We start from the raw sequence: 21,266 nt of genomic DNA, 5'->3' as shown, positions 1-21,266 counted from the left end.
GAGAAACATGTCAGCTCCAGGCAGTGAGGACCTGGGAGTGACAGTGAGGGCTGCAGGGGGGCTCCCCTCAGGAAAAGTCAGGAGCATGAGAACAGCGAAGGAGACCTCACATCCCCCAGACTACACAAGTCTAACTCCAGTGGCTCCCAACACAGGCTGGGTTAGGAGGACCCTCACCGGCAGGGGCTCCTCATCGAGTGTGCCATTCTCCACAGGCTCAGCAGCCTCCTCATCTGTTGGCGGCACCTTCTTCTTGGACTTCCTCTTGTCCTTGGGCCGCTCCTCCTTGTCTTTCTTGTGTTTCTTCTTCTTGTGCTTGGAGGGTTTCTGGAGCGGCAACAGGCTTCAGTCAGCCCTGCACTCCTCTGACGAGCCATAGCCCAACAGCGCTGTGCGATTAGGACCCAGGGAGCTTGGCAACAGGAGACTGCTGTTAGGAGCCCCAGTAGTGCGGGAGCACCAACCCCAGTCCAGCCCCAGCGTACATGCCCCCACCTTCTCCAGGTCCTGCTCCCTGTCCTCATCAGCGTCCTGTTCCTCTCCCCGGGGCTCCTCCTGCTCCTCCTTCAGGACAGTGACTGTGGTGTTCACCTCCAGCTCTTCCTATAGAGGGCCACACCGGGGTTGGGGGAGGGGGGGCTTCAAAGGCAGCCGAGGCCCAGGATGGGGAGTCCTGCACCCCCTGACCTGCCTTGCCCTCGAACTTCCTGCACTGATGAGCCTCCCTCCTGATGAGGATGTGTGGCTCCCCCATCAAGTGCTGGTGGCCAGCAGATAGGAGAGGCAGCCTGGCATGAGGCTGGCTGGCACTGATCCAGAAGACCCCAGAGCCACCAGGCCCCAGCCCCAGACACGAAGCCGCTACCCAAGGCTGCTGCCTGGCTTTGGGGGCCCAGGCTCTGAGAAATAGGACCGCCACGAAACCATCGCCCGCACAAGACCCTGAACATGGGACAGAGCCGGCCCAGACCTGGCTGGTCTGCCCAAGGATCACTCCACATCCCTCTGCCCCCAGTGAGGGGGCGTCCCCTAATGCCCCTAAGACATAGCTCTCCAAGGCTGAAAAGCACTGGTGTCCAGCTGAGGAGCACTCACGGTCAGCACAGGTCACACCCAGGCTCTTACCGGGGCTGGTGTGGCAGGAGGTGGCGTAGTAGACAGCCAGAAGTCCAAGTCCTCACCCTGAAACCACAGGAACACAGGCCTTTAGCTGGAGCAGCTAGACGGGCCCTGAGAAGGCATGGCTGCCCTGACAGGCACAGGACACAATGTCCCACAGGACCGGAGTGCGCTGGGAGCCAGTGGTGCATTCAGCTCTCTTGCCATGTGTCCAGGCACCTACCGGGACCACATATCCAGGTGGAGTCGTGTTGCTCTGGAGCAAAGTAACACAACCTGTGTGCAGTGGCTCTGCTGAACCCGCCCCTCACGTGCAGGACACACACACCATGGGGGAGGGGAGGCTGACAGCCCAGGATATCCCTGCCCCACCCCACCTGACAAGACAAGTGAGCCTGGCCTCTCACCTTCTCCACCTCCTTCTTCTTCTTCTCCCGTTCCTTCTCCTTGTGCTTCTTCTCCTTCTTCCTGGGTTTCTTGCTCTTCTTCTCCACGAGGGGGACATCCTCTTTCTCAGGGGACTTGGAGGTCTCAGCATTTCTGTGTTTCTGAACGGGCAGCTTCTCACTATCAGCTAGGGGCCTGGGGGTGGTCACAGGATGAGTGGCCTGGGATAAGGCCTACAGGGAAATAGCCCACTCTGCTGCCGGGACCCTCACCCCAGGCCATGCTGAGCAATCAAGAGAAGACAGAGGAAGGGATCAGGATGTGGGGAACCCAAGCCATGTCCAGCCCCACAGGCAGCTGCCCTGGCCTCAGTCCCAGCACTTACTTATCCAGGTCAATGTCCAGGGCCCTGTAAGGATCATTGGGATCTTTGTCGTCCTCATCACTGGGCAGGGCATTCTGAGGGATAACAGGAATGCTGTGTCTGGATCAACCCACCCTCCCCCCAACCCCACTGGGCCCCCACCTCCCTTCTCAGAGACAAACCAGCAGGTCCACACCCATGAGAGCATCTCATCTGGGGCCTGGCACTCAGCGTGGGCAGGGAATCAGGACAGTTAATGGAACAGAAGTGCTGGTGGGTGCTCATAGCTCACAGGGCAGGGCTGACTGGGGCCCCGGGGGCGGGGCGGGGCAGGCAGCTGACCTCAGGCATCTCCTCAGTGATGATGTCCACACGCTGGGCGGGTGCGATGTCCTCGTCGCTCTCCGTGTGCAGCGAGCTGTGACGCCGCGTGCCCCGGCGCTCACGCTCCCGCTTCTTCTTCTTCCGCTTATCCTTCTCCAGCCGTTGCCGGTGCCGCCTCTCCTCCTCCAGCTTCACGTACTGGTCCGACAGGGGCATCCCTACTGGGACGCGGGTGCTCAGCCCACAGCCTGAGAGCCACATCCTGCCCCCACCCGGGGGCACTGCCCTGACCACTGGGATGTAGACAGGGGGCCCAGGGCGGTGTGGGGCTGGACCTGGGGACCCATCTACAAGCCCCCTGCTGGCAGGGGGACAGGTGGGGAGGATGCTGGCTGGACAGAGCCAGAGCGAGGGCAGGTCTGAAGCTGGCCTGCAACATCCTCACCCCACATAGACACTTGCCTGGCACCTTCAAAGGCACCGAGAGGTCGATCTGCACCACGGGGATGTGCTCCACACCCGGCGCATCCTGATACCGCTGTAGGGAGACAACGAGGCCGGTCACCACGCAGGGCAGAGGGCCCAGCATGACGCTGAAGCCACAGAGCAGGGCCCATGGAGAGGGGAAGGGCTGTCAGTGCAGGGAGTACAGGACGGGAGCAAGACTTGTCTGTTTTTTCATTTTATTCTTTTTCAAGTCCAAAGTCACACTTTGGAAGCACAGAGATTTGGAAGCAGAGAGACACAGGGCTTCCTGCCTCTGGTAAGTGGCATCAGCAAGCCTGACACACATGGAGCCATGTATCCCCGGGGGAGCCCAACGCGGCCGATGGGCCTGCTGGCTGGAGGGAGGGGGAAGAGATGGTGGCGGTGGCGCCTGCAAAGGGCCCATGTCCCTTGTGCTCACTTGCTTCCTGCTAAGGCAGAGGAACCTGACCTCGACCATGCAGAACTTGCTCCCTGCTTGTTGCTACTGGGGGCCCCTTGTGTTCCTGCCCCTGGACATGCTGACAGCCTCACATGGCCCAGGGATGGAGAGCAGATGGGGTCCTGTGGCCCGTTCCTCCAGGACAAGGAGTCCAGCCTCACCTTCTGGGGGGATGGGGAACTCTTGATGTAGAACGGGTTGTTGGCCTGTTCTTGCCTGCGGGCCTCGCGGCGCTGTGGGACAGGGTTCAGTGAGCACATCAGTGGGTGTGCAGTGTGCTTGCCCTGTACCCTCCCAGACCATCTGCACGAGCCAGACCTAGGGGACAGGACCCCTCACCACTTTCACTGTTGGCCTTGGGCCAACAGAGAGAAATCAGTATGAGCAGGGGTGGAGAGGGGCAGCCAGTGGGACCACCCGGGAGCTCCATGGCTGGGGCAGGGGGATGGTCCCTTCAGGGGAGGAGGAGAGCAGGGAACGAGGCACATCTCATGCCCAAGTCCCCACGTCGTCCCCAGGCCCCACACCCAGAAGGGCAGCAGTCAGGACCCACGGCACTCTCTGGGGAGCTCTCGCCCGAGAGAACAAGCCCACCCAAGGCCTGCCTGGAGCAGCATGGGCCACAGGCCAGAGTGACTGTCCGGCCTCACCCGGGCCAGCTCCTGCTCGTCTGCCTCGGGCGCCCGTGGTTTGGTGTGTCGCTGCTCCTCGTCCTGGAACATGGCCTTGGGCTTCTCATCCTCAGACTCGCTGTCCGAGAGCGGCTCGTTAATCCAGGCATCCAGGTCCAGGCTGTGGGACACAGGGGTCACATGGTGGCTCTGGCTTCCAGGCCCGGCCCTGGACACTGCTGTCCCCTTGGAGACCAGGACATGAAGGCCAGGCAGCGGCTGTGAGCACAGCAGACAGACCAGGGACAGTGGAGCCTGGCTGCCCCCAAGGTTGACAGGCGAGGACTGCCTACTGACCTTCTCAGGGACAGCACCAGGTCAGGGAAAGCAGGGCCCCAGAAAACCAGCCAAGCGCCCCGCACCCAGTCTGTGTGAGGATGAGTGGGTCTCCTGACCTCAGAGAACATCCTTCTGTCCCCTCCACCACTCCTGGCTAGACAGAAGCCTGGGGGGACCCTCATGCCACCTGGCTCCAGGTCCTCTGATGGCCGCACACTTACCCTTCAGGGATTGGAACCTTCTTTTGTGCCTTGGGAGCCACCGGGTTCAGCTCCCCAGCAAAGAGGGAGCTCACTTCCTCTGCCACCGGCACATCCTTGGCCTGAAGCTTTTGCACGTGCTTGACCAGCTGCAAGATGCAGGATGCCTGCGGGGGCCCCAGAGCAGTCAGGCGGGAGCCCCAGAGGACCGGCCCTTAAGGCCACTCAGCCCCTACAGGGCACCGCCCACACAGCACACATAGACACCTAGCTGCTCCTGAACGGAGCCCGGCTGAGGATGTCTGGAAGGCTCTATGAGGAACCACTTAGCCGTGGGGCCTAGCCAGAAAGACACAGACCAGCTGCCAACTCCTTCAGAGTCAGTGACAGAAACCAGGTTCTGAACAAGATGAAGGGTAAGGGGGCTGAAGGAGTGCTACCCCATTAGGCAATCGCTCCAAGAAAAAGCAGCCCTGACCTCGGCTCCGGGGACAGGACCACAGCCAACCGGGGCTCACAGCCCTCAGCCAACAGACAAGCTCATGTCCAACCGGACCACGACCGCAGAGACCACTGGGGCCTGCATCACCACAGGGCTCATGAAACAGGCTGCCAGGCCACCACTGCCCAGATGCCACCCCAAGCTCTCGTGAATCAGCTCTCCTCCACCCTCCCGGTCGGCACCCACCAGATCTGTGGTCACCTTTGATGAAGCCCCCTTGGGCTGACCACATACCTTCCACGGTCTCCCATTCTCTCACCGTCTCCCACCCCCACCACCCCTCGCCAGGCTCCTCCTGTGGGACCATCGGGGGCCTCCCCAGCACAGGGGCTCCACACTGGCCCGCCCCACCCCCGGCCAAGAGTGGGAGAACCACAAAAGGGCCCATCTTGAACTGCCCTCAGGTGGACGAGCCACTGTGCTCACCCGCTCCTGGACCTCCAGGTCCGCACTCTGCACGAACTGTGGCAGCCGCTCCACCAGGAGCTGGGTAACCTCCTGGGCTGCGGACGCATCTGCCGCCTGCTCCTTTTGCTGCAAGATGGCTGCATACAGCTTGACCACGTTCTGCACGTACACAGCCTGGATGTGTCCCGGCAGCGTGGTGACCTTGGGCCGCAGCATGGCCTCCAGTGTCTGCTGGGGCTCCTGCAGGTGTCTGGGGGGGTGGGAGGGTTGGTGAGTGGCCATCTCAACAGCTCCGTGTCCCAGGCTCCTGCCACCCACCGTGATCCCCCACCTGGCGCTGGGGCTCAGGGAGGGGACCTGGAGGAAGAAACCACGGCCATCCTCCACTCACTCGGAGAATTCCCCGCAAATCCAGGCAGCCGCGTAGAGCACCTCGCAGATGCCGCTGCGCTGAGGGCTGCTGGCCACCAGGTGGGCACTGTCAAGCAGCGCGGACATCTGTGCCACGGCGAACCTGCGGATGGCCTTCACACGGATGGCCACATCCAGCATCTGTGCGGCGATGAGGTGGCCGTGGCGGGTGCCCTCCAGCCGTGTCAGTTCCACAAGGATGCTGATGTACCTGCGGGACGGGGTCTGTGAAGGGCCCCGCAAGCCCCAATGCCACCCTGCCTCCCTCCCTCCAGCCCTGCCAGCCCACAGGCCGCACCACTCAAAGTTGGTGATGTGCTGGTAGTTGGACTGGCTGCAAATGTCGATGATCTTGGTGAGCAGCTCGTCACGGTAGGTTGTGCCCTCAGCCTTGTCCACATGGGTCATCAGCTTCTTGACGATCTCCATCAGGTTCTTCTTAGACACCTGGGGGCAGCGACAGTGAGGGAGGGGCCAGGCCGGCATGGGGGCAGTGTGGGCGGCAGGGCAGGCACGCACCATTCCGTACAGGAGGTCGAGGGCCCGCAGGCGGATGGACTCATCCTTGTCATCCAGGCACTGCAGCACGAGGTCCTTGTGTGCCTGCACAGACTTGGGGTGCGTCCTCAGGATCTTAGACATGGCCAGGAGCCCCAGGTACTTCACTGCGGAGACAGCGGGCGGCCGTCACACCTGCACGAGGTTCGGGGGCGAGGCCGGGCTGCAGCTACACCCCAACCACCTGGGCACTTTCGGCCACACCTCCCAGGCACCAGGCCCCCCTCACTGCCAACCTCGAGCACCCCAAACACACGACTCTCTACACCAGGGGCAGCCAACTGGGCCACAGGTCAGGTCCGGCTGGAGCCTGTATCCATGGCAGCATCACTGGCACATGTCATGCCTGCCAATACCCGCCAGGCAGCTTCTATGCTACCCTGGCAGAGACCACATGACCTGCAGAGTTGACCCGAGTTACTCCCTGGCCCTTCCCAGGAAGAATTCAGTGACCTCTGTTCAAAATCAACAAATCTGGAGCACCAGCAGGAGTGCCTGTCTGGTTAACCTCCAGGGAGACTGCAGGCCCATGGGGAGGCCCCCCAAAGCCCGGCCTGCTCCTCCCAGGCCTCGGCGTGCCCTTGACCTCTCACCTGTGCTGCCACAGCCTCCCCACCCCTCCCTGCAGTCAGGTCCTGCCTCCCCACGGATGCGGGCACAGGGCTGAGTTCAAAGGCACTTTCAATGGGCAAAGGGCTGAGCCACACGCTGGGATGCCAGCCCACTGTGTAGTGGCACCCCCAGGCCCTGCAGAACCTGGAGAGACGAGCAACTCACAGTTCTGATCGGAGTCTTCTATCAATATCCTCAATTTCTGAACGCAGAGCTGCAAAGAGAATACTGGTCATATCTATGCCCACATGCAGTTGTGACCTGGGGCCAGGAGGGGAGCCCCGATCCTAGGACATACCTGGATGCTGGCGCTGTGGTTGGGCATGCCGGATGACAAGGAGATGAGCACTGAAACAGACCATTGGATGAGGGCCCCCGTGACTGACCCAAGGAGCAGACCACAGCCCCCGGGGACCCAAGGTCCCTGTCAGGGGCAGGCCCATGGGCCACCCTACCTGAGACCTGAGGACTGTGATGTGTGATGGAGCAGGCTATCTCCTATCTGCAGCCTCACTCCCTCTGCCCACAGCCAGGGCCAGGGCCGTCTGCGATCCCACCCCACCTCAGTCTTCCCTGTGGACCTTCCCACACAAAGGGGCCACTCTCCAGTCAGCCTCCCCAGTTCCCAAGTCCCATGCTCGCCCTTCCTCTCTGTGACCATCGCTGACCCTCGGGGATACTCATGGCCCCATGCGGTGGTCATGAGCATGGGCCCGGGGCCAGCTTCCTGAGTCTCACTGAACTTGCAGCTGCTTGTGGATCTCTTGAGGAGCAGCCCAAGCTCTGGGCAGGGACAGCCAATGAGACACTGCACCCTTGGGCCACCACCTCCCTCTGCCCGGCTACAGGAAACTGGGCTTCAGGGACAAGTGACCCACAGCTAACGGGCTCTAAAAGACTGTGTGAGGAGGGCATGCAGGTACCCTCCAAGGACCCTCCTGGCTGCAGCTCTTATACAAGACACCACACAGGAAGCACCCTGAGGCCTGCTCCAGAATGCTCAGGAAGACGGTCTCACTGGTGGGGGTGCAGCATTTATCACTGGAGCCTGAGGCAGCAGAGGTTCTGGCCACAGCAGTGTCCAGTCACTGACAGGTCCACAGGGCCAGGCCAGGCAGCTTCCCAGGTGAGAACCTCAACTCCAGGGGTGTCTGCACCTGCTGGTGAGGCCCTGGGACCAGCCCCCTAGCCAGCGACAACACCCTGATCCAGAGCAGGTCACCCCAGCGCTCACCTGCGATGACAGTGTTGACACACTCGTAGAGAAGGGACATGGCGGATGTGCTGGAGACGGAAACAGAGGAGCCGAGAAGATGGAGGCTGCCTGCCTCCCGTTCACCCCAATAAGACCCCCAGGGAACTGTCTTGAGGAAAACACCGAGCCCAAGGACTCATTTTCTGATTCTGTGAACCCCATGAAGAGAAGCCAAGTTCCCCAAAGGCCCCTCTCTAGCAGCCCAAACCCCACCAGCTGGTTTCACTCTGACAGGGAGGTGGCCTGACCTGGCAGGAGGAACACAGAGTCGCCACCCACACGACCCGCCGGGGGTGTCCAGGGGTCACTCAGGCACTAGGCGTGTTCATTTCACTCTGGTATTCTCACAGTGACGCTCTCTAGTTCAAACCCCCAAGGTCAAGAGAATGGGCCACCAGAGTCGGGCCACGAAACAGGTCTCAAGACTGAGGGCCCCACATTAATACTCTGAAAACCATGGCTACTTCATAATGACTATTGATTTGTTTCAAACAACAACGGGGGCTTCCCTGGTGGTCCAGTGGTTAAGACTTCATGCTCCCAGTATAGGGAGCCCAGGTTCGATCCCTGGTTGGGGAACTAGATTCTGCATGCTGGAACATGTGTGAAAAAGAGTTCATATTCTGCAACTAAAGACTTTGAGGACCACAACTAACATCTGTCACAGTCAAATAAACACACAAATAAAAGCAAAGCCAACAGTGTCCTGAGCCATTGGCCGCCACCCAGGGGATCCCAGGAGCACGATCTCCTGGCACTTGGAAGCTCCACCCCCACGATTCAACCACAGGCACCCCAAGTTTCCTACAACATTCCAGAACTGGGTGGGGACACAGTCACCTCAGGCTATTCAACTCAACCAGTGAGAACCCTTGTACACCAAAGCTGAGCAGGACAGCTTTCCCCACCGACCTAATTGTGGCTGTTTGCAGACTGGGGAAGGAAGCGCCCAGGGACACAGCTCCAGGCTACGGCAGACCTGCAGGCCTGCTTGCCACTCCCCCCATCCCTCCTGGGGGTGCCCTCCCATACCCAACCCCAGGCCTACCTGTGGATCAGGTTGGTGAGAGGCTCGATCAGCTTCTTGCCCAACCTTGGCTCCAAGGGGGTCAGAGCACCAAACTAGGGGACGAAGAGGCTGGTGGTCACCCACAGCAGGGTGAGGGCCCTCACCAAGGACACCCAGGGGCCCTCTGGCAGCAGGTAGGGCAAGACAGGAGAACACCTACCAGTTTGATAATCTTAATGAGGACCCAGTTGTTGGTGGAAGAGGTCATGAGCTTGAAAAAGAGCGGGGCAAGGGAAAGGTAGTTCTTGGGGTTGCGTCTGGCCAGCTCACAGATGACGTTGACTGCCGCTGACTGGACTCCTGAGAAGGGAGGGCCCCCATCAGTAACAGGGTGTCCTCCGAGGCAGGCGGCCCGGCCCTCCCAAGCACTGTGGCCGATGGGCACGGCTCCCCGCAACCACCTCGAGGGGTGTCCCCAGAGGGTCAGTCACTCCAGGTATAGGACACCCACCCCACAAAACAACATCCCCAGGGAGCGAGTGCCGGGTCTGCTGGCCCAGAAGCAATGCCAGCCCAGGAGGAATGAACACCAACAGCGACCAGGGCTTGGTTTCTAAATCCCACACCAAAGAAACAGAAACAATGGTCTGGAGAAGGGTGAACTCCAAGCTGGTGGGCAAGTAGAGGAGGTACCCTGGGGGGAGGATCAAGGACAGGGCCCCAAGACGTAGCACCCCTCCCCCCCAGGCCCTCAGACACACAGGGCCCTTTCCACCTCACACCAACATACCGGGGTCGGGATCCTCCAGCTTCTCCTTCAGGCGGGGGAAGGCGGGGCGCAGGGACTCAGGGTATTTCAGGAACACCTTGTACATGATCAGCACCGCCTTCTTCCGGATATACGGCTTGGTGTGTGACATCTGTGGGGCAGATGGCATAGGTCTCCCTGCTGACCCCCCTGTGCCCTGCACCCCTCACCTCCTTATCTCACCTTCTACTCCTGGCTCACCTCCCACTACCTTGTCTCACTCCCAGCCCCCACCCCCTGCTCATCCCCCACCTCCCCTCACCTCCCACACCTTCCACGCCCTCCCGTGCTCATCTCCCACACCTGCCTGCATCTCACCTCTATTACCTGAAGGAAAACCCTCTCTCCAACTTAACTGGCTCCTTGTCTCTGAGCCCTGCCTGCACATTTACCCCACTGCCCCCTCCCCACCAAGCGCAGGACCACACAACAGTGTCTTAGAATCAAATCCTGCTTCCCTGAGCCCACGGCCCCAGCCTGCCCTCTGGAGGCCAAGGTCCGCTTCCACGCTCAGCCCTGGCAATGAGCTCCTCTGGTCGCCGAGGCCCGTCCCCAGGGCAGGACACTGCTCTGCACCCCAACCTGGGACCCCAAAGCTCCTGCCCTGCCTTCAGGACTGTGCTCTGGCTACAAGGGCCTCTTATTTGTAGGTGGGCATACTCCTCACCTGTTGGGGCCCTGGGAACCTAGCCTGAGAAAGCTGCCCTGCCCTCCAGACCCAGCACCAAGACAAATCCCTATCCCCCTCCTGTGGGCGTGTGACCACCTTCACCTGGACGGGTCCTCACACCTCCTGACGTGGACCAGAGGGTCAGTACTATTGGCTTTGTTGGCCAGAGTCTCTGTACAGAGTCAGCCCTGGCCTCTGGGAAGCCCAGGGACACAGTGTGGACAAAGGGGAGGAAGCATGCATGGACACATCATTTACAACAGGCCCCAGACCTAGAAGCTGACTATACTCATAGCCTTCAAGACTGCAGCACCCACACAGCAAACAGACTACGTCTGCACAGAGCCCTCACGGGAGGGATACACTATTCTCCCACAGGCTGTGACATGGTCAGATGGGGAGTCTCCCAATCATGGAGAATGAGGCGTTGGTGACCTTCTCAGGGCCATGAGGTCTTTGTTCTTTTGTGGTTTTTCTTAGAGTCAATTCCAGCTTCATTTTTCTTTCTTTCTTAAATTAATTTTTACTAGAATCGAGAGCTGCGATTTCTAAGAACACATCCACATTTCACAACAAGGTTCCTGCCCACCCTAGCGATCAAAGCTGGCTGAGAATTCTGCTTTTCAGATGGACTGAGCCACTAGACAACAGACTGCACCCAGATGAAAATAAAAAGTGTCTTGGACAGAGGCCACCTGACCATGCTGTCCGCTGAGACCACTGCCACCGTCACTCATGCCTCAGTAAGAATACAGCTGATGGGTCAAGCACCCACCATCACCCCCAGCCAGACCTTGCCCTCCCCAACAGGACCATTCCAGAGGAGGGGAGGTGAAAGTCGGGCTCACCAGGTGATGGAGGGGGAGATGGTGACTAGGTGTCCCAGCTCACCGCAGGAACCCAGGCTCTTTCCACCCGCCCAAGTACCCTCAGCATAACTTTACAACCAGGTTATCCTGGCACATGAGGGAGCAAAGGCCCAGGGAGGGCCCACTCCCAGACTCACCAGTGTCATGATGTCGTTGGCCAGGTCTCTGGCAAGATCTGGGGTAACAAAACAGGATAGGCCAGTCAGCGCAACGCCAGTGTCGTACTGGCTGGGGCTGCTCAGGTCCTGGAAAGGGAATGCAAGGGTCAGAGGCGGGCGCTGACCATGCCTTGCTGGGCCCCAGCTGTGCCCTCCAGCCCTGCCCTGGGTCTGGAGACATGTGGGACAAGGATTCATGAAGAGCAGCCAGTTCCGCTCTGTCACCAAGAAGAGCTGGGATGGCTCTGGGGGGACAGAGGCGAGGGCTGCCCCTCGCTTCAGGTGTGTAACATGGCAAAGCTGCAGAACCCAGGGCCCTGACTGCCCAAAGGCACACAGCAGGGGCCCCCCACAGGGAGACACTCGCAGATGACTCCTCTAGGCCCGTCCACAAGTGTTGAGAAGCCTCCACTGAAGCCCCACGTCTCAGGGAGCAGGAGAACCAGCAGAAGAAGCATATCTGCCCTGCCTAATGCCCCAGCCTGAGATCCCGCCAACCTGCATGGAAGCCCTGTCTTGGCACAGAGAAGGGACCCTCCCCACACTTCACATGTGGTAAAAGGTGCACCCAGAAGTGTCTGAAGAGTTAACCTTCTAGACTGTGGTGATGCTACAAAAACACAGGCTCTTAAAAGTTCACTGCAACCCCGGGCCTCACAGCACATCCCTCCACTCATAGTGACTCGCAGAGCCTGACGTGGGCAGCAGCCACCTAATGGTATGTGGAGGCCTCAGGGCAGCTCCCATAGCCTGCCTGCCCCACAGTGCCTGCCCAGGAGCCCACTCACCTGTCCCCTGCAGGGTGACCACACCACCTCCTGGGCCCCAGGCCTCCCCCAGGCATCTGAGGGCCCAGGGCCATAGGCTCATGGCAGTTCTGCCCAGGAAGGGTGCCTCTGATGGCACCCTGACCACTCTTAGCAAGAGCTGATTAAGTCCTCGGGCCAGGGCACAGCAGAGCACTCACTGCTCTCACCATATAGCTGAAAACCACTCAGGGCCGGAGAGACACACCAGCCAATGCTCTGCACCCAGTGGGCAGAAAGTGCCACCCCCCCAGCAGGTGCCCCCACTAGAGGGGGCAGGGGTCGAAAGGAGTGACTGCGGGCAGTCCCCCAATGCCAAGAGAACTCAAGAAGAGGGCCACACATGCCGCCCACCACTGGTGTTTCCGAGGAGGGCAGAGACCATCCACTGCCCACTAACCCCCACTCTCCGCGTGCTCCCGTGGTGGGGTGAGAGGCCCCTACCTTGCGGATCTGGTTGGTGGTCAGCATGATGACGTCGGTCCCTTCGTGAAAGCACTGGGAAGCCGCGAGGTAGCCAATTCGCTGTGAGTGCAACAGAGGTGTTGGGTACAAGGGGAGCGGACCATGCAGCACTGGTCAGCCCATCCCCCACCAGGAAGAGGACACCCCACCCTGAGTGCATGGTCTTTGGAACACAGTGGCTGTCAAGTCGGCCAGCATGGCCTGTCACTGCCTGCTCAGCTGATGGAGTGAGTCTCACAAACACGGGATAACCATGGGCTCCCATCTCTGTGGCTGGGGTGGCCTGGAGGCACACCCACACACACACATGTGACACTCCAACACACGGGCAGGGCACTAGCCCAACCTTGGCAAACCAAGCATCTTGCTTCCTCCCCAGGAGAAACCGGCAGGCAGCATGAATGACGAGGTCCCTCAGGAGAACAGAGCCTCAGCTGCCTGCAGGGTGTGTTCCCAGGGAGAACCACAGGATGCCCCTAAATGGGCTGCGGGTGGTGAAGACTGCTTTCCAGGACATTTACTAAAGCGGGAGACAACGTGTTCAGTTATTACAATATCAAGTAATAGGAGAGCAATGTCTCAAAGTGGCACAAATAGGCTCCGTGAGATGAAGGCAGAGGGTGCTTAGAAGCACCAAGACAACTGACCAGCAGTGGCCTCTGGTGGGATGATCAATGCCTGCCTGTTTTTTTTTTTGAAAGGTTACCAATTTAATTTGTATCACAAAACAAATAACCACCCCTATAAACCTTAATTTCACTGACACTACTTAAAACGGAAAAGAAAACATGGTGTAAATGGTGCCAAGACCTTGCTGGACAGATGCATGATGGGAATGGGTCTCCAGCGGTTGCCACCGTGTTCCCTCCCAGCCAAGCCTCATCACAGGACACACACCTTCCTTCCCCCAGGACCCCACCCACAGGGTTCAGGACCCACAGCGGCTGTCCCCTCACCTTGAACGTGAACTTGGAGGCGCTCATCACTTCGATGATATTGAAGGCAGCCCAGCTGATATCGTAGCCCAGCATCTGTAGCTGTGGTGATAAGAGCCAGGGTTTCAGGCTCCTGCCCAGTCCCCCTCCCCCAATTAACTGGGCCCAGAGGATGAGGAGACAGACGAGGAGAGGCGCGGTCTCAGCCCCCCGCCTGACAGAGAGAGTGGCCGGCACTCACATAGGTCAGCTTGCAGACCGCATTGGCTTTCACTGCGATATTGTCCTGCTTCAGCTCCTGCTTGATTTCATCAATGCACTGAGAGATATATTTTGCCTAAAATGAAAAAACAAAAATTGAGGAGCTGTGAGTGTCTGGTTTCCCTTATAGTTCAGTTGGTAAAGAATCCACCTGCAATGCAAGAGACCCCAGTTCGATTCCTGGGTCTGGAAGATCCCCTGGAGAAGGGACAGGCTACCCACTCCGGTATTCTTGGGCTTCACTTGTGGCTCAGTTGGTAAAGAATCCGGCTTCAATGTGGGAGACCTGGGTTTGATCCCTGAGTTGGGAAGATCCCCTGGAGAAGGGAAAGGCTACCCACTCCAGTATTCTGGCCTAGAAAATTCCATGGACTGTGTATAGTCTATGGGGTCACAAAGAGTCGGACACAACTGAGCAACTTTCACTTTCAAGTGTCTGGCTGAAACCTAAGACAGACAGAGAACACACAGTGTGCACTTCCATTGATGGGAAATGTCCAGAAGAGGCAAATCCAGAGACAAAGAATGAGCTCCTGGTTGCCAGGGCCAGGGAGGGGGGATGTGTCTGCTAATGAGGATGGAGAGATGGAATGTTCTGGAATTAAACAGAACTCTCTGAATGTACTAAAAACCACTGCATCATACACGAGAGCAAGGCGTCACACCATATGGGTATGACAACATGGCTGCTATCCTGAGAAGTCCTGTCAGTGTGGTGAACTGCCCGGGGGAGAACAGAAGCGGTCCCCGGATGAGCTCCCCAGCACGTTCCAGCCCCTGAAGGACTTGTGTCCGTGGCCCGTGTGGGTGAGAGGGCCCGAGCAGGGCCCCTGCTCGCTCTGGAGCCAGGCCGTCCAGTGTGGGCACATGAGAGCCGCTGGGGGTGGGGGCTGTCCGCCTCCAGCCCTTGTGGCCCCCAGGTCCTCCAAGACCAGCCCCACTGGGCAGGCGGCACTGCAAATTCCCCCCAGGGCTCCCCATTTCTGAGCTGGCCCCACCAGCAGCCTCTCCTGCACGCATCATGAGTCTGTGTGCAGCCCCTGCCCTCCTCAGTGGCGCTGCAGTGTATCTGCACTCGGCTCCATGGCCACCACGTGTCCATTCTCCCAGCAGGGCACGGCTCGGAGCCCTGCCACCTTACCACTGTTCCGACACATGCTGCCATGAAGCAGGGCTCTATGTGGACACACGTTTTCAATTTTCCTGGGTTTCCTCACTAGTACAGCACTCATACTAGAACACCAATCCAAAGTATGGACTGACACGAGGCCCAGAGCAAGGAATGTGCTCCATGGGACATAAGGCCCCCATCCAAAGACACGCACAGATGTTACAGTGGCAGTCGCAAGAGAACCCAAACCTGCCAACATGGGAGTCCAGTTGTCACCAGGCTGTGGGGGAGTTTGGTGCCCACCCTGCCTTCCCAAGAGTGGGAGGAGCCTGTGATCTGACCAATAGCAGGGTGGCCAGCACAGGAGCCCTGCCCCCAGTGGCCACACCCTACATCCAGTGTCACCCCAGACCCCTGGGGGTTCCAGCACAGGCTCCTGGGGAAGGCACCCACAGCACGTGCCCTCAGCCAGCGTCTGATATATATTCCATGACCGAATCAGACAATGGAACACAAGTCACCAGATCCTTCCAACAGGCTTCCAATTACTAATCCCCTGGAGCCTCAGTCCCACCCCTGTGCATGGATGACCCCTTTCTGCACCCTGGACCAGCAGTTAATGATTTAAAACGGAAAAAGCAGAGAGACCATCCCAAACGTGGAGAACCCGGCCAAGCACACAGCGTTGCAGATCTGCTTCTGCAGTGAAAATAATGTTGCTCAGTCGTGTCCAACTCTTTGCAACCCCATGGACTGCAGCCTATCACGCTCCTCCATCCATGGGATTTTCCAGGCAAGAGTACTGGAGTGGTTTGCCATTTCCTTCTCCAGAGGATCTTCCGGACCCAGGGATCGAACCCGGGCCCCCAGCATTGTAGGCAAACGCTTTACCGTCTGAGCTACCAGGGGCAGACGCTTTACCGTCTGCAGTGCCCAGGGGCAAACAGGTGCTCACACACATATGCTCACATACTGGCACCTCAACACAGATGCTGGTCAGCAGGTGAAAGGCCAGCACACCATGTTCTCTGCACATGATTTGCCAGGCAGCCCAGGGACACCTCGGTTGCCGGGAGGCCAGGCAGAGTCCGTTCCCGGTAACATCTGCGCAGCCATCCTCAGACCAAGCCTCCTATGGCCCTGTCTGCACATGACTCTTCTGCAGCGCAAGGCAATGAGAGACCACTGGGTCCTGCCCCAGCTTTGATCCTGGGCGAACGCAGCTGCTGGAAAGTGAGGGGAGACGGGGAGGGGGAGGACAGCCTCACATGAACCCTCCCCATGGACCCCGTCCCCACCAGAATACCGCACACAGCCTGCACTGCCGCCCACTGCAGGGCACACAGAGCCAGAGCTCCAGCCCAGACAAGGTCACCGCCCTAAAACACACCCCCTCCTGGAACCAACACTCTGCAGAGGACACAACAGAATCCAGAGTGTCTGCAACACACCATCCACAATGACTGGGTCACAGTCCATAATCATTCAAATTTGAAACAGGAGGGCCTCCCGAGTGACTTAGTGGTAAAGACTCTGCCTGCCAATGCAGGAGACAGGTTCGATCCCTGGTCTGGGAAGATCCCACCCGCCACAAGTCATCTAAGTCTGCATGCCACAGCTACAGAAGTCCATGCGCCTTAGAGCCCGTGCTCCACAAGGGAAGCCCCTGCAATGAGAAGCCCAAGCACCACAACTAGAGAGCAACACCCGCTCTCCACAACTAGAGAGAAGTCCACGCAGCAACAAAGACCCAGCATAGACACAAATAAATTAAAAACAAAAACAAAAAAACCTGCTTAACTTAAAAAAAAAACTAGAAACAGGAAAATATAACCTATATCCAAGAAGAATAACAAAAGATGGTCAGCAAAGACCAACCATGAGATGTCTCTGGGGATGGAATCAACATACAGAGATTTCAACTCAGCAACTGTAACCATGCTCTCAGGGCCAAAAAGAAAACATACTCATAATGAATAAAGAGAGGACATCTCACAGGGAAAGGAAAGCTACACAGAACCATCAGGTGGAAATCCTGGGAAGGGAAACAGCAGGGACTTAGGAGGGAGCTGAAGCTGAGAAGAGGGGTGGCAGCATGACAGTGGGACCAGAAGGACGCCTTGAACACAACAGAGTCAGAAAAGGGTGCAATAAAGGTGCAGCAAGCATACACCTGAGACCCAGGGAAGGAAGGACAGAGAAAACAGCTGGAAAACTAACAGCTCAAGTTTACTCAATTTGGTGAAAGACATAAACCGACAACTTCAAGAAACCTAGCGCCAGTTCTCCGCAACATGAAACAAAGGAAAATCACACCCAGACACATCACAAACTACTGAAACCTGAGACTAAGGAGACAGTCTTCAGAGCAGCCAGAGGAGGAGCCAGCGGGGAGCCCTGAGGTGGGGGAGGCGGGGGCTCAGGGCTCCCCACCCAAGACCACCTCTCAGAGACGGAGGCAGAGTAACCACCCCCCTCCCCCCGACAGCGACCCTGCACCTCAGAGCAATAGCCGAACCCACAGAAGTGACTGACCCAAGGAAGAAATACCATTCCTCAACACTAATTTTTAGCCACAACACAGGTGCACAGGCTTGGGGTTCCTACAGGCAGGACAGGGAGGAAAGGATTGTAAAATATTAAAAGGATTTGCTTCACTCAGGAGTTTAATTACTTATCTAAAACAGAGTTACACATATGAAGTTAAAGTAAGGAACGTGGGAGAAAACGGTATATTAGTCTTTGTAGTCTTATTTACACACAGCATTGCTAACAATGAAGTATTTCTTCTTTTTACAAAAAGGGGGTAAAAAAAAAAAAAGGCCAGGGTAAAGAGAGGATCTAGATCCAGTAAATTATACAAGCAGACGTAGGAGGTATTGTAGGGAGGGTCCCAGACCACCGCAATACAACGAATATCGCAATAAAGCAATTCACACAAACTGGTGGTCTCCTGGTGCACATAAAAGCTACATTCACACTATTCTGTAGTCTGCTGAATGTGCAACAGCATTGTGTCTAAAAAAACCAAGTATACACCTTAATTAAAAATACTTTGTTATGGGACTTCACTGGTGGTCCAGTGGCTAAGATTCTGAGCTCCCAATGCAGAAGGCCAGGGTTCAATCCCTGGTCAGGGAACTAGATCCTGTGTGTCACAAATAAGACCTGGTGCAGTCAAATAAAATTTCATTGCAAAAAACGCTAACCATCATCTGAGGCTTCAGCAAGCCATGTTTTTTGGGGGAGGGGGCAGAATCTTACTTCCCTAACCAGGGATCGAACCTGGACCCTCAACAGTGAAAGCGCAGAGTCCTAACCACTGGACCATCAGGGAATTCCCAGCAAGCCATATTTTTGCTGGTGAGGGTCCTGCCTCCACACTGTGGACCAGGTGGTCGTGGCAGATTCTTAAAATAAGTCTACAGTGAAGTCTACAGAATCAATGGCCTCTTCCTTTCATAGATGGTTTCTCCATTATGTCCAATGCTGTCTGATGGCATTTTACCCACAGGAGAACTTCCTTCAAAGTTGGGAGTTGATTTTCCCAAACTCTTATCAACTAAGGTACATAATATTCCACCTGCTTTGTTATCACTTCCACAAACGATCGTGTCACGTCTTACGTGGGTGAGGTTTGCGGAGCCCCAAGATTCAGTTGTGAGAGTAACACCAGAGATTGCTGACCACAGATCACCATCACATAACAACTGTGAAAATTTGTGAGAATTACCAAAACGTGACTCAGAAACACAAAGTGAAGGAATGCTGTTGGAAAAATGGTGGCAACATGCTTGTTCACTGTGGGGTCACCAGAGACCTTCCATTTGTGAAACACGCAGTACATGGAAAGCATGATCAAGGGGAAAGCAGTAAAATAAGGTCTGTCTGTATTCAAAACAAAAATGAGAAGCTATTTTAAGATCAAAAGTATACATGGCTACATGTCCTTAACACTTGTTTCAAAAACAGAAGTTGGTGACGCGAACATGATGAAATTCTCAGCCCTCAGCCTGTTCTGAGCAGCCACACTTCACCACGGAGCACACAACGCTGAGATGGATGTGCAATCCAGAATTCATCCATAGCAAAGGACACACGCCTGGTATGAACCCAGAAGCTATGATAGAACAGCCATCCAACCCTGTCTGCTAAGAAGAGTCCCTGGGTCACTTAAGACATCCCACGATCCCCAGAGGAGTGGGGTCAGACCCGAGGGGTCAGCCCAAGAAGCTGCCCTTGACCCTGATGGGTTGGCAGGCTCAAAACCCACATACCTGGACCAGTAAGTCTCTTTTAAAAAGACTTCTTTTTTTAAAGAGCAGTTTTAGGTTCAGAGCAGAACTGAGCAGCAGGTAGAGATTCCCAGCTGGCCCACCCCCACATATGCACAGCCTCCCCAGCAGTGCGCATCTACAATCGATGAACCCACACAGACACGTCATCACTCAGGATCCATAGCTGGTGTCAGGGTTCACTCTGTGGGTCTTGACAGATGTATGTACGCTGAGAGGCAACCAGCGTCACTGTATCACTGAGCAGAGTCACTGCCCTAAACCCCTCTGGTCCCGCCCATCCATCCCATCCCCTCCTCTCCATAACCACTGATCCTTCTATAGAGCTCTGCCTTTTCCAGAATGTCCCAAAGCTGGAATCACAGTGTGGAGACTTTTCAGACAGCTTCTTCCACTTAGTCATGTGCGTTCAAGGTTCCTCCCTGTCTCTGGGGCTTGATGGCTTCTAACCCAAGTAAAGCAGCATTGTCAGGATGATCTGTCCACCTTCTGGAGGACATCATCTCACTTGCCTTGTCCATTGACATTTCCAAGAGGTTCTCTCTGAATCATCATAAATATGCAGGTCTTGCCATCACCCACGACTGCCTGCAGGGTCCCCGGCTCAGGGCCCAGAGCCCCTCCACCCTGCTCCTGTAAGCAGCAGTCCTCAAACTCTTGGGGGAGGGGAGTTGTTGGCCATGGTTGAGGTTGTCAACAGAGATGGACATCCACTACAACAGGGGACCAAAGAGGGCTGTCTCTGTCACTCCATCTACCTTGCCAGCAACAACCAGCTGCCATCTACTACAATCACTTCAGTAAGAAAATAACTTTAACCCCAAAATGTAGGCAAGGCAAGTCAGTGTCAGAACAAGAGAATTCTGATAATGTACAAGCTGGCCCACAATGAGGACACTCCCCCAGGGAGGCCATACCTAGGGAGACAGCAAGGGGGGGGCGAACCCGTCTTGCCTGTGCCCATCGCACGCCCAGGACTCAGCATAGATCAGCTGCAGGGGCCGCAGTCAAGCCTCAGACTTCCCAACCTCCCACCCCCTCTCTCAGCGAGGTCCCAGAGCAAGGTTCCCAGAGAGGTGACTGCACCCCCAGAGGATGCCAGGCCCTACCTGGGACATCCATTTTCATCAGGACTAGGGGCTCCTGGCACGTGAAGGGGCCAGGGATGCCCCTCCACCCGAGGATGACTAAGTCCTTGTGTCCACAGTGCTGAAAGGGGATTCTGGCCTTGAGCCTGCCTCAGCCACCTGCAGCCTTTCAACCTCCTGGAGCCCTCACGCAACTGGGTATCCCCAGGGGCCACACAGAACCCCCTCCCCAGACTCGGTCCTCACAGCTGCCGCCACCCATGGCATCTAGGCCTAGAATGTGCCCTTGAAAACTCCCCCAAGTCAGGGAATAGATGCACAGAAAGAGGCCCAAACCCTGAAGAGAGAGCTTCACGGAGTCAGCAAAAGGTTCCACGCAGAGGAGAGGGAAGGCAGGGAGGCCCCGGGGCTGCTGCTTGAAGCAGAAGCCATAGCAGCCCTGTGGTGGCCACGGCCCAAGAGGACACCACTCGTGAGGACATGGCCAGCGAGGACACAGCCATGGGGAAGCTGAGGCTGCTCCCACTCCCACCACAGTGGCCCGCCCTCCTATACACGGTGGCACATAAATGCCCCAGGTGGGAAACAAGCCAGATGTCCAGCAACAGTCCAATGGATAAAGGAACCCTGGTGTAGACAGACAACACGCCCCTGTTGGCGACGGAAATGAACGAATCATGGTGGCCCTTTCCCATGGCAGAGAGTGACAGCGGCTGCTGCAGATGACCAGAAGCAAGCAAGACTGTCCAGGGACACACACATAAGGGAGAAAA

The 21,266-nt window shown here is 57.1% G+C and overlaps 1 protein-coding gene and 1 non-coding gene across 3 annotated transcripts in view; both read right to left on the bottom strand.

Moving 5' to 3' along the window:
* Positions 1-21,266, bottom strand: part of AP3D1 (adaptor related protein complex 3 subunit delta 1) — a 33,312-nt gene that overhangs the window by 7,211 nt on the left and 4,835 nt on the right. Inside the window, exons 2-25 of one of the 2 annotated variants that reach the window (XM_070465026.1) lie at positions 13,980-14,075; positions 13,760-13,840; positions 12,783-12,863; positions 11,512-11,619; positions 9,818-9,947; positions 9,248-9,387; positions 9,067-9,140; positions 7,998-8,047; positions 7,062-7,111; positions 6,929-6,977; positions 6,113-6,258; positions 5,892-6,040; positions 5,574-5,804; positions 5,201-5,432; positions 4,294-4,439; positions 3,728-3,914; positions 3,284-3,355; positions 2,657-2,732; positions 2,213-2,412; positions 1,892-1,965; positions 1,527-1,701; positions 1,126-1,182; positions 496-603; positions 178-327 (exon numbers count right to left, since the gene is read on the bottom strand). In XM_070465026.1, the coding sequence (XP_070321127.1) occupies positions 178-327; positions 496-603; positions 1,126-1,182; positions 1,527-1,701; positions 1,892-1,965; positions 2,213-2,412; positions 2,657-2,732; positions 3,284-3,355; positions 3,728-3,914; positions 4,294-4,439; positions 5,201-5,432; positions 5,574-5,804; positions 5,892-6,040; positions 6,113-6,258; positions 6,929-6,977; positions 7,062-7,111; positions 7,998-8,047; positions 9,067-9,140; positions 9,248-9,387; positions 9,818-9,947; positions 11,512-11,619; positions 12,783-12,863; positions 13,760-13,840; positions 13,980-14,075 (2,862 nt within the window). The remainder of the gene's footprint in view (positions 1-177; positions 328-495; positions 604-1,125; positions 1,183-1,526; positions 1,702-1,891; positions 1,966-2,212; positions 2,413-2,656; positions 2,733-3,283; positions 3,356-3,727; positions 3,915-4,293; positions 4,440-5,200; positions 5,433-5,573; positions 5,805-5,891; positions 6,041-6,112; positions 6,259-6,928; positions 6,978-7,061; positions 7,112-7,997; positions 8,048-9,066; positions 9,141-9,247; positions 9,388-9,817; positions 9,948-11,511; positions 11,620-12,782; positions 12,864-13,759; positions 13,841-13,979; positions 14,076-21,266) is intronic. The other variant, XM_020905965.2, reaches the window with a different exon arrangement.
* Positions 18,375-18,447, bottom strand: TRNAE-UUC (transfer RNA glutamic acid (anticodon UUC)). The gene has a single exon. It is a non-coding gene; the product is annotated as a tRNA-Glu (tRNA).

Source organism: Odocoileus virginianus, chromosome 3, assembly GCF_023699985.2.
Source record: "Odocoileus virginianus isolate 20LAN1187 ecotype Illinois chromosome 3, Ovbor_1.2, whole genome shotgun sequence".
Lineage (NCBI taxonomy): Eukaryota > Metazoa > Chordata > Mammalia > Artiodactyla > Cervidae > Odocoileus > Odocoileus virginianus.
This window is presented reverse-complemented; position numbering and strand designations above follow the sequence as displayed.